Genomic DNA, 12,815 nt, shown 5'->3' on the forward strand with positions numbered 1-12,815 from the left:
CGACTCTCCTCAAAAGGCAGAGAATTTTGTAAGTTCCTTCTTAGAAGACCATCTCCATCCCTTCACCCCTTCAGCTCAACGAGGGGATAAAGTTTGTGATGATTCTAACTGCCCTGAAGAGAACATTAACAAGGTGGCCATGGACACTTGTTAATTTCTTTTTGGAATCTTGTCCTGTACGCTCGTCCGCTGACTGGTAAATAAAAACGATTTATTTATTTATTTATTTATTTATTTTCGGGCAAATGGAGAGCAGGTTTGATCACTACGTTTCTGGCTCAGTGAGCCTTTGGGGACTTGTTTTGCGTTGAAGTGGACTGGTCACTGTTCAATATTTGTTTCTGTTTATGCAGACCTACATTCTCGGTAATGTGCGGCCTGCTTTGTTTTTTTGTACATAGTTGTTTGTTGTTCGTTTTTCTTGTTTTTTCTATTTGGTTTTTTCTATGTTTTATGTAAAAAATAAAAACAAAATTTGATCACAAAAAAAAAGAAACAAAAATTAATATCTTAATATCAAGTTTTTGTTTTCAATTTGACTTGTCTCACCAATCCATTGCTATAAGGCTGGACTTTTATTATTCTTCCAAGTGGCCAAAAACCACATGGAGCGTTATAGTCCACCACCATCACAGTATCTCCCTTTTTGAAGCTTTTCTTTTCTTACCACCCATTTTTGTCTCTCTTGCAGCAAGGATAAATATTTTCTTGCCCACCACTTCCAGAGCATATCAGCCATATACTGGACCTGTCTCCATTTTCATTTGGTGTACAAGTCTGATTTCTGAAATAATCCAGGTGGAAAGTTGACATTGGATTTCAAAAGCAGAATATGATTTGGCGTCAATGCTTCTAAATCATTACTGTCGGGTATGGGACGACTATTTAGAATGGCTTCCATTTCACAAAGTGTTTGCAACCCTTCATCATCAATACTTTGTTGTTGCAGGATAGAGCATAGAATTTGTCTCAGCATGCGGATTAGCCTCTCCCACACTCCACCATGATGTGATGCTGCTGGCGGGTTAAAGCTCCATTGCACTCCCTTTTAAAGCATAGCCTTTTGGATCTTGTTTTGGTTCCAGTGATTAGTAGATAAGTTACCAGTGATTCTTGCAGCTCTTTCTTTGTTCCAATCAGATTTGTTCCATTATCAGAACACATATGTGTAACTTGACCTCTCCTACATGCAAAGCATCGTACTTTTAGCCACTTTTAGCCACTTCTGTGTACCACCCTGCTTGACATACATGTGAAGATAATGCCATACCTTTTTATTTGACCACTTGCTCTTCTAGTCTTAAAGGGTCCAAAGTAATCCACTTCCACATTGCTAAATGGCGGTAGATCAGCTCTAAGTCTCTCCTGTGGTAAGTCTCCCATTTTCTATAGCCTTGTCTTTCTTCTGACACATCTAAACACATTTAGATAAGATGCTTCTGGCTGCAGAACTGGCATTTATAATCCAAAACTTTTTCCTGAGTTGTGACAAAACATGATTTCTGCCACCATGTCCTACTTGCTCATGAATGTGTTGTAGAATTAGAGACAAGACATGAGTATCCTTTGGCATGATAACTGGACTCTTGGCCTCCTCAGGCATCGCTGATTTGCTCAGAAACCCTCCAACTCTCAAAATGCCATCTTCCAATATGGGATCCAGTTTAAACAAGCTGCTGTTTTTACTCACACCTTTACCAGTGGGTAATGCCTTGAGCTTTGTAATATTCAAGTTCCATGCGTAAATCTTTGTAATCAACAAGTTCCATGCGTGGTATTGTAATCTGCTTGAGAGGAGCCACTCTAGCTTTTCCTAGCATGAAGGAAACATGCAAACTGTTCTTGTTAGTGGTCAGTCTTAAATATCTTACTGTGTCATATCCATTGTCACTGGCATCAGAGAAATGATGCAGCTCAGCTTGTGTTGGTGAACCAAATCCTGCTGGTTTCACACAATGAGCCAACTTGAAGTCATCTAGTTTGTTCAAGTTGGCAATCCATCTTGTCCATCTGTTTGCTGCCAACGTAGGTATCTCCTCTTCCCATACGTGTTTACCTTTGCATAGTTCCTAGAGAAGTAACTTAACAGGCAATGTTACTTGGAGAAAACACTGCACCAAAGGGATGCACCACCATACAATGTTCTACAGGAGTTTTGCTGATATCACCATAAGGCCACTAAAGAAAGCGCAAAAAGTCACCATGTGATTTGGACACCCTGACTTGATGGAACATTGACTTAATGTCTGTCATTACAACAACAGGATCTTGCTGGAATTTTGTGAGAACACTGAACTCAGAACTACTGCCAGGTCCAGATCTAACCAACTCACTGTTTAAAGATGTGCCTTGGAAAGTTGCACCACAGTCAAAGACTACCCTGATAGTCCCTTTTTTGGGATGGACATATCAAACCTTGCCAGTGGATCTATCCAGGTCCTCTTGGGGCACTACTTCTGCATGTCTTTTAATTATTACCTCAGAAAGTTTACATATTCTGTTTTGAATAGTTCATAACTTTTAAATTGCCTTTGCAGACTTGAGACGCTTTGCACTGCAGCTGGGTAGTTATTGGGCATAAATGTGTCCTCCTTTCTGAAAGGCAAAAAAAGTACACTTCCATAATGTACTTAAAGTGCTATATTTTTGTGCACTAATTTTGTACTTAATATACTAAAAATTCTTCTTTACTACTTATTAAGATAATCTTAAAGGCCACCTATTATGCAAAATCCACTTTTACAAGGTAATATAAATTTGACAGTGTGTGAAGACAACCAACCTACAATGATAAAAATCCACCCACTCCTTATTTTTTAATCCCATTAAACCAAAGCAGTCTCATAGACAAGCTGTTTTGATTCTCTGAGTAATGTGATGTCACATTACTCATGCCCTGCCCATGGCCACTAATTGACAGTCCTAGTTTCCACCCTCAGCGAGTTGTACACTGTCCACCATTTTCTCTGCGCTCCAGTAGCTATATAGTTAAACAATGTCTCGTCAGCAATCCCGGTGTTCTGTTTTTGGATGTATGAGTGAGCACAAGAGTCTTCATCTTCTCCCAGCATCTGAGCCACTGAGGACTCAGTGGATTAGTTTTATATTTGAAGGTAAAGCGCCTCAAAAAAACAAAAGCGTATCTGCGCGAATCATTTCACTCCTGACTGCTTTATGAACGAGGGGCAATACAAGGCAGGATTTGCTAAAAAGTTACTTTTCAAGGATAGATCTGTACTAACTCTTCGTCATCCTCCAGAAGAAATGTCACACTGTTTATTTTTTATAATTTTTGAGCATTTTGGATGTTGTTGTCCAGACAGATAGGCCTGTCGCGATAATCGATATATCGACTTTTAGAGAAAAAAGTAACATTGTAATAAATTGTAGCACAACAACTTACTGTATCAGTAGGAAAGCAATAGTTACGTAGATTACTGCATTCGGTTTTTGAAAAAAAAAATAATTAATTGCCATTCTGAAACATTCTGTTGTAAGCACAATTGAGGTGATTGGTTGTCTCCTCTCGTCACCGATTCGGGGTCTGACTCCGGCTCAAACATGTAAGGCCGGAAAACATTTCCCACAGCAATGGCCATCTTTACAGGTGTTTATATTTACCTTACGTCTGAGTATTACCAAGCCACAGCAGGCTACAGCATACATGACCATAGTTACCTGTGGTTGACTTGGCCGTGTGTCACTCAGAAAACAACAGGCCAATCAGAACAGAGGCTCATGAATATTAATTAGACAGGCCAAAATTGACCTGTTCTTAGCAGAGCTCCTGAAAAAGGAGCTGTAAAAATATATTTAGATGGTTTTTGGTACTTATACTGCAAATATATATTCTTAAAAACAAACAAAAAAAAAAACTCAGAAAAGTGTATAATATGTGACCTTTAAGAACATCTACGGTGTACTCAACTGTGCTATTTTGAGACACCATGAATATAAACTAAAATGTGCTTTTAACATTAATTATTATTATAGCTGCAGTCCATAATTTTACCTCTTTGTCACCATCTCTGTTTGAAACCTGCAATTGCAGTTGTTTGCGGAATTATTATCTGTACGTGCGTTGTGCCTCGGCACGGCTCCTCAGTGCGGATGAATCTAATGTTTGCTGTCAATCACCACATCGGTGTGGATACTGTACTTTGCAATCACAGATTGTAGTCTTGGAAGTATAAGCAAAAATAATAATTTTCACAGGAGAATGTCATCTGAACAAGTAAGTAACATGTCTACCACTTTTGTTCTGACTAGCTGAGGGTAAAAAAAGCATTACGGTGATTAAATATAACGATCGCTTAGCTCATATCACGTCAAACCATTCAAATTATTATTATTGTTATACTTTGTTCTCAAATTGTTAATGTTAACAACATCAGCATTGCGTGACTATCTGCATTTAGTGTGTATTAGCGTTACCTGTACATTTCAATTTCTGTAGCCACTCCGCAGTCAGACGTCTTTTGCTCTTGACTACGTGTGAATCTCCAGTTGTCATTGATGATTGTCATTTGGATTTTTCTGGATTACAATCCACCATCAAAATGGTTTAATTATTTCAGCTGCTTGTGAGAAAAAGCTATAAATGATCTGCCTCACATGCGATATAGCTACTAGCTGGGACTCCTTCTTTAAGTATACAGATGTGACGCAATGATGCAAAGACAAAAGGCGACATGTTCGAATTTCCCGCGGAAACCCACCAGTACCACCCAAATTATAAAACATTATTACAAGCTTACCGTTGTGAATCAGGCTAAGGTAAGGAGATAGTTTTGAACACTGGCTGGTTATGTACATGCTCAAAAAATGATTTTGGATCATTTTAACCAAAAAAAGTTACAAACAGCAGCTTTAAGTATTAATACAGAGATAGTAAGTTAAAAGCACATTTTAGTTTATATTCATGGTGTCAAAATAGCAGTTGAGTACACTTAGATGTTCTTAAGATTATCTTAAAAAGTACTAAAGAAGAATTTTTAGTATATTAAGTACAAAATTAGTGCACAAAAATAGAGCACTTTAAGTACATGGAAGTGTACTTTTTTTCACCTGGAACATAAGGAAAGCCACTCTTGCCTGTGATGATACTGTCTTTCAGAGGGCTATTAACCACCCACCGCAGTCGGTTTTCACTGCAATATGATCTGTCACATAGACTGTAAAAAAGGATGGATGACACACCTTCACTCTTTTCCATTGTAGTAACTGAAGCCGCCAGTGTGCCAATATGGTGCTGACATCTTGAGTCTCGAGTCTGCGCATAGTGAACTTGTAGCCCAAGTCTGCGCAGTAGTGAGCACGAAGTGGAGCCGCGATATCAATGTCCCGCCCGAACTCAGAACAACTCATTATGTCGGTGTGAAATAAACAGTTATGGAAATGTAGAAATTAAAGTTAAAGCTCCAATCACCTCACGAAGATCCAGAAAAAAGTCTGTTGGCGCCTCAGTGACTGCAGTGACACTCAGAGAAGCTGTCAATCTCAGCTGTCAATCATGACATCTCATCCCTGTTTTTATATAAAATAAATAACTAAAACCAAACGAACACTTGAACTAACACCAGCATGATAAAAACTGCCTAAAATGACCGAAACTGTCATTCCAACTTTTTGGAAAAAAAAAAAAATATTTGAAGTGTAATTTAATTGTTTAATTTGTCTAACGTCCAATTGGAATACATGGAGAGGGCAGGATTTATGACCTATACTGCATCCAGCCACCTGGGGGCGATCAAGATGCTTTGGCTTCACTTTTTAGGACTTGTGTGGCACGCTTGATCTGTCATCATGACTGTTAACAATTTCCCTTGGGTCAGTAGCTTTGGGTGCATTGTTTCCGATCAGTAAATCAACCTCAGCTGCAATGACTGGAATTCTCACCTTATTCAGGTAAGGCCATCTGGAGAGTTCATACTTTGTAGGTAAACTGTTTGTATCTACTGGCATGTGCTTCTGTGTATACACCTCTGGTAATGGGAATGACTCTGCTGATTCCTTTGCCTTAAAGTGAATATGAAGAAAACTTGGATGTTTCTTGTTGCAAATTTTGCAAATGAGACGACTAGGTCAGTCCTTTTGTGTCCATCCCATCTGAGACATTCAAAATATACTCCATTCTTTCTAAAGAAGGTTATCTTCTCCTTGTGTACTTGCTTCTCAAACTGTGGACAACCGGCTAATTCATGTTCACCACTGCAGAATAGACATGAGAGATTTGGGTTTCTTGGTGTTGCCAATATTCACACTATCAAGGTTATTCACACATGCAAAGGTTCATTTAAGCAGGACAAAAAATGCTGAAAATACAGCCTCACATCCTAATTGGTATGCTAGCTGTCAATAGTTTCATATATCAAAAAGCTTTTAATAACTTACTGGCTTAAATATGATCTGAGTCTAATGGAGACAATCCACTGAATGCTCTGGAAGGAATTAGAAAATATGGTAACACTTTTAGGGTCTTTTAACTAGTTGCTTATTAGCATGCATATTACTAGAATATTGGCTCTTTATATTGGCTACATATTAATGCCTTATTCTGCGTGATCTTATTCTACATTCTTAATCCTACCCAATACCTAAACTTAACAACTACCTTACTAATTATTAATAAGCAGTAAATTAGGAGTTTATTGAGGGAAAGGTCTTAGTTAATAGTTTATATGTGTTCCCTATACTAAAGTGTTACTGAAAATATTTTAGCAACTTTTAAATTGAAACACAGTTGTTAGTGTTGGGAGATATACCGGCAGACACGATTAACCATAGAAATTTGTCAAGCAGTAGAGATTTTGTGGTTACAGTATGAGTGTGATTAATTTGAATATAGTAGAAGCACAGTTTTCAAGTTACCACATGTGCAGTAGTTATTTTTGCAATGGGAATCACAGACTAGATTAGAATTTACATAAAGGTTTTATTATTTTATTAAGAACTGATCACTTTGCTGACTTTTCCCATCTTTTTTAAAGGCTCAACTGAAGAGGACAGTAAAGCTGCTCTTCATGAGATCAGCCGCAGACTGAAGGACAAATTAAAACAGGAGTGTGAGCGAATATTGGTTGGTAATTCTCAGACGGGTCATCAGAAATACCTGAACGATATTTACACTGATCTATATGTGGTGAATGAGACTGGAGGAATAGTGAGTGAGCATGAGGTGAGACAGATCGAATTTAAACATTTTGATGCCAAGGACACGCCGATCCAGTGCAATAACATTTTTAAAGTCCATGACGGTCGACGAAACAGAAAAGTCCTGATGATGGGCATCGCAGGGGTAGGAAAAACAGTCTCCGTCAATAAATTCATCCTTGACTGGGCTGAAGAAAAAGAAAATCAGGATATTGCCTTAATTTTTCCTCTTCCATTCCGTCAGCTAAATTTGATCACAAATAACTGCAGTCTCATGGGACTGCTTCACAAATGCTTCTTTAGTGATCTTAAAGATCTGTCCTCTCTTCCTGATGGTGATGGTAAAATCATGTTCATCTTTGATGGGCTGGATGAATGTCGCTTCCCTTTGAACTTTAAAAAGGATGACAGATTCACAGATGTTCACAAAGAAACAACAGTGAGTAAGATAGTTACAAGCCTTATCAAGAGACATCTGTTTCCCTCTGCTCTCATCTGGATCACATCCAGACCAGCAGCAGCCGGTCTGATACCCCGAGACTACATTGATCAAGTGACAGAAGTGCGAGGATTTAATGATGAGCAGAAAGAGCAATTCTTCAAAAATAACAGCAGTCCTGGGGTTTCTGAAATCATTTTCCATCACATAAGGAAATCTAGGAGCCTGTACATCATGTGCCACATCCCCGTCTTCTGCTGGATCTCTCTCACTGTTCTTCAGCCTCTACTAGTTCGAGACAGCAATGACAAAATACCAACAACCCTCACAGGGATGTACACAAACTTCTTACTTACTCAGCAGCAACAGATGAAAGCAAAATACAGTGATGATTCTGAACCTGAAGCCAATGCCAGGTCTTTTGATCAGATTATTCTGAAGCTTGGGAAACTGGCCTTCCAACAGCTGGAGAAAGGAAATCTGATTTTCTACAAAGAAGATCTTGAGGAATGTGGACTAGATGTCAGTGAAGGGTCGGTGTTCTCTGGCTTATGCACTCAGATCTTTCAGGAGGAAAATGCTGTTTCAGCAAGAAACGTTTACAGCTTTGTACATCTCAGCATGCAGGAATTCCTTGCTGCTCTCTATGTGTTTTTTCTTAACAAACACAAGAAAGCAAACCCATTTCTTAAATCATGGAAAAAGCTGACATGTAAACTCTCCACGAGGCCACTGTTTAGACTCCATAAGGCTGCAGTCGAGAAGGCTTTGCAAAGCAAGAACGGACACCTGGACCTTTTCCTTCGGTTCCTTATGGGTCTCTCTCTGGAATCCAATCAGAGAGACCTGAAGGAACTACTGCCAAGACTGGAAATAAAAACAGAGAAGATTACAGACACTGCTACCTATATCAGACAAACAATAGAGACAGAGAAATCAGTGGAAAGAACCATCAATCTCTTCTACTGTCTGAGTGAACTGAAAGATGACTTTGTGGAAGAAATCCAGAAGAACCTGAGCTCAGGAAATCTTTCAGTACAGAATCTCTCCTCTGCTCAGTGGTCAGGTCTGGTGTTTGTGCTACTGATGTCAGAAGAGACTCAAGAGAAGTTTGAACTGCAGAAATACAGAAGATCTGATGAAGCCGTCACGAGACTGCTGCCAGTGATCAAAAACACCAGAAGAGCACTGTAAGAGTCTACTTTACATTCATTTATACACTGTTAGTTGTTTTAATTGTTCCTTAATTTTATAGGTGACTTGCTTGTCAAGAAAAATGAATAAATGCATCAATCTGTGGGATGATAATAAATACCAATGTATCTCCACCATCAAGGAAGTTGAACTTGAGTTTTACCCATTTTATGATTCTTAATTGTATCATAAATTAAGGAAATTGGAAATACTGGTTTGATACTGAAATACTGGACCCTACCTAATAAGCATTAATATTGTTGTTTGTTTTGTTCTCTACATAGGCTACAGTGCTGTAATCTCACTTTTCAGTGTTGTGAGAGTTTATCTTTAGTTCTACAATCCTCAATCTCTGTCCTGAGAGAGTTGGACCTGAGTAACAATGACCTGCAGGATTCAGGAGTGAAAATTCTTTCTGATGGACTGAAGAGTACACACTGTCATCTGCAGATACTGAGGTTTGAGTTCAAATACTTTATTTTTGCATTAAGTTAATTATTAAAAATTTCCTTGCTAAGACTGATTCTATATGTAATTACATTTTGTTTTTATTGTTCAGATTTCCCATATGTAATCTCACGGCTCAGTGTTGTGAGAGTTTGTCTTCAGTTTTACAATCATCAAACTGTGTTCTGAGAGAGCTGGACCTGAGTAACAATGACCTGCAGGATTTAGGAGTGAAGCTTCTTTCTGATGGACTGAAGAGTCCAAACTGTCAGCTGGAGATAATGAGGTAAATGGTTTTGAAATAATTAACGAAATGCTATCACAATTGTTTTGTCAACGGATATGACATCTGCTCTCGGTGGAATATCAGAACAAGAAACTAGACAATATTTGTGGGGATGTGATATTTTTTATTATCAGGGTTCCCGGGGATCCTTAAAAAGTCTTAAATTAGATTTTTTAAATTTAAGGCCATAAAAAGTCTTAAAGTCTTATTTTTACTTATGAGAGGTCTTAAACTTTAGATGACACCTTGACTTAGTTTTAATTTGGTAAATGATTTAGATGTCTATCTAATTAGCGTGCATATTATTTTTTCTGCTTGTTCACGTGACAATTTACGGGCCTAGCAGCATTAACGACAGCGTGCAACATACTGTCTCCTGCACTCAAAAGGAAGAGAAAGCAGAAGAAAATGGGTAAATGTCAGTTCAGTAACAGTTGTAAGTTCATTCTTTATGTGTGTAGGGGTGTGTGATAAGTGTCGTCTCTTATGATATCGTAATTATTGTGTTAACGATGTGCGAGCTGACAAGTTTGTCACTCACGCTTTCACTGCGTGATGTATGCAGTTATGCCCTCAAAATTCAAGATACATGGGCATTTTTGCCCCAATGAGTTTTTGTCTTATTATATCATATGATATGATGTAGTTGTATTACAATATAACACGAGCAAGAGCCGTTTTCCCCAAATCAGCACGATTGCAAATGTGATATTTATTTTATACAACAGTTAAATGAACAATAAGTTAACATTGTGAGTTACATTTTAGACACAGTATCCTCAATATTGTTTGTTTTTTCTTTATTTCGCCAACCAAAATTTGATTTTGATGAACAGCAGAACAGTGTCTCCATGCAACAGACAAATGTTTTTGTTGTACTGACTGAATCCGCGATTTGACAATCACTTGCTTCTTTTCTGAATGAATCAGTCGTTTGAACGAATCGGTTGAATGAATGACTCACTCATTAAGACAGTGACTCGCTGCCACCTACTGGCAGTTTAGTTTCATATTTAAAGTACATTTTAATTAAAAAGTTAAAATTAGAAATAATTTCATATTTAAATATTGAATTAAATTTATGTAGACAAATTGTAAATGCTGTGTAAATATATTAATGCCACTTCTCTTGCCGCTTCTGTGTCACCTCTGCATTGCAAAGATGGATTTTGTTGATAATGATTTGGTAATTTGATTGGTAATAACAGCCCTATACTGTGCTATTATTTTTATTGAATTTAATTTGACTGTTAGAATTTGACATAAAAGGTGATGCATACATCTAATAAGTTTAGAAAAATGCCCTTATGTAGGTAAAAATGCCCCTGGAAATCAATTTAAGGTGGCAAATACTGCCCCTTAATAAAAATGTTAATTTCTGTTACTGCTGTAAATTAACCACCACACAGAATATGAACAAAAATGTCTTCATGAGTCAGCAGTCCACAACAGGCCTAAACCAGTCATGGTACCAGCACAAAAACACACTCAGAAAAATATAATCTAATTATTGTTATCAACAAACTTTAAACCTTTTGAAACAACTAAAAATTGTTAATATTGCACACCTCTAATGTTTAGTATTAATTTTTATTTCTTCAGGTCTTAAAAAGGTCTTAAAAAGCCTTAAATTTTACTTTAAAAATGTGCAGCAACACTGATTACATATTTATACAAGTGTGTATATTTTCCGAGTTAAAAAGTATGACCCACTTGGACTGCATAAGTCTGAGAAAAATATTATTTGGTGTTGGGGGTGGGAGTGGACTGTCTGAAGATTTTAAATATGCACACATTCACTCTTATTTGTATGCCTAATATGCTGAAAATGAATTCGCCATATTCAATTACAAATTACATTAATCACATAAATATATATTTTCAATTCAAAACAATGAAATTTAAAAAAAAGTAGAGTAGTCACTGGAAATTAGTGACTATTATTTAAGTTTTTTAACCCCTTAAGCCCTGAAGGCATTTTCAGAGTTGTTTTTTCTTAGTGTCATACAAAAAAAGTAAAGATTCAAAAATCCAAAACTATAGCAAAGAGAGTCAAAAGGTTGGTATTGTTTAAAAGAAAACGTTTTAAATTTTTTAATAAAAATGCTGAGAAACTGCTAATAATATGCAAAAAAAATGTGTTCAAAGGAAATTTTACATCTTTCTAATTTGACACGAAATAACTCATGAAAGAAATAAGGTAGGGGGATAATTCTTTTTTGATGATGTTAGGGTTAGGGTTAAATGTGAGCTGCATCTGATTCAAAAATCTTTGGTGATAGCATAAAGTATTTAAAAGTTACAGCATTTGGAACAAAGGTAGGCATTTTTACATTTTTTTGTTATGTTTTCTGAGTAACATGCACAAAATGAATGACTCATAACTCCAAACCTGTAGCAAGGAGAGTCAAAAGGTTGGTATCGTTTGAAAGAAAAACTTTTTACATTTTTAACAAAAAATAAATAAATAAATAAATAAATTTGGACATTCTCATGCTGAGAAACTGCTGATAAAAGACAAAAAATAAAAGTTTGCTCAGTGAAAACTTTACATATCTTTCTTATTTGGCATGCAATAACTCAGAAAGGAAATAAGATAGGAGGACAATTCTTTTTTGATGTTCTTCTATATGTGAGCTGCATCTGATTCAAATTTTGTGGTGATAACAAAGTAATCAGAAGTTACAGCATTTGGAACCAAGGTAGCCTTTTTGTTTAGCCCTTGGCGCCCCCAAATGGGCATTTTTAAAATCGTTCCTTCACGAGGTATATTGTGATCGACACAAGGGATTATGTTGATTTTTTTTGGACTTATTTCAATTCAATGGTGTGCCATTTTCTACAATCTATGCATGCTTCATGAAGTTCTAAGCGAAAATTCCGGGTGAAAGCTACATTTTAGTTTTATTTAGAGTCTGTGCGCCTGTGGGGTTTTATGTGTCGTAATTCCGTGAGGAATATTTTGTGATCGACTTATGTTGATGTTGAACTCATTTTAATTGTGAGAGCCTGCTGTAAATAATGATGTCCAAATTTCCACAATCGGAGCATGTGTTATGAAGTTACAAGCAAAAACGTGACATTAATGCTGCATCGTTTTATTATTTACATATGGGTCTTGTGGGGCTTCACGTACAAAAACTTGCTCAAGTTTAGTCAGAGCGCAAAACAATTATGCTTGTATTCTACTCTGTGAGAACTTTCAAATGACATATGACACATGATTATTTGAGCTGAATGATGTTTTTGACACATTGCAGTACATAGTACAAAAAATATTTAATAAATTATGAAAAC

The 12,815-nt window shown here is 36.9% G+C and overlaps 3 protein-coding genes across 6 annotated transcripts in view; all 3 read left to right on the plus strand.

The window, feature by feature from the left end:
* LOC127508760 (patched domain-containing protein 3-like) overlaps positions 1 to 12,815 on the plus strand; it is a 207,293-nt gene that overhangs the window by 138,652 nt on the left and 55,826 nt on the right. The window lies entirely within an intron of this gene.
* The window catches only part of LOC127508717 (probable polyketide synthase 16), a 248,369-nt gene that overhangs the window by 121,188 nt on the left and 114,366 nt on the right, over positions 1 to 12,815 (plus strand). The gene's annotated exons all lie outside the window — the stretch shown is intronic.
* LOC127508748 (NACHT, LRR and PYD domains-containing protein 12-like) overlaps positions 1 to 12,815 on the plus strand; it is a 43,245-nt gene that overhangs the window by 8,091 nt on the left and 22,339 nt on the right. Inside the window, exons 5-7 of the mRNA XM_051887089.1 lie at positions 6,990 to 8,781; positions 9,070 to 9,243; positions 9,345 to 9,518. Coding sequence (XP_051743049.1) covers positions 6,990 to 8,781; positions 9,070 to 9,243; positions 9,345 to 9,518 — 2,140 coding nt within the window. The remainder of the gene's footprint in view (positions 1 to 6,989; positions 8,782 to 9,069; positions 9,244 to 9,344; positions 9,519 to 12,815) is intronic.

The sequence above is a fragment of the Ctenopharyngodon idella genome, chromosome 3, assembly GCF_019924925.1.
Source record: "Ctenopharyngodon idella isolate HZGC_01 chromosome 3, HZGC01, whole genome shotgun sequence".
NCBI classification, from domain to species: domain Eukaryota; kingdom Metazoa; phylum Chordata; class Actinopteri; order Cypriniformes; family Xenocyprididae; genus Ctenopharyngodon; species Ctenopharyngodon idella.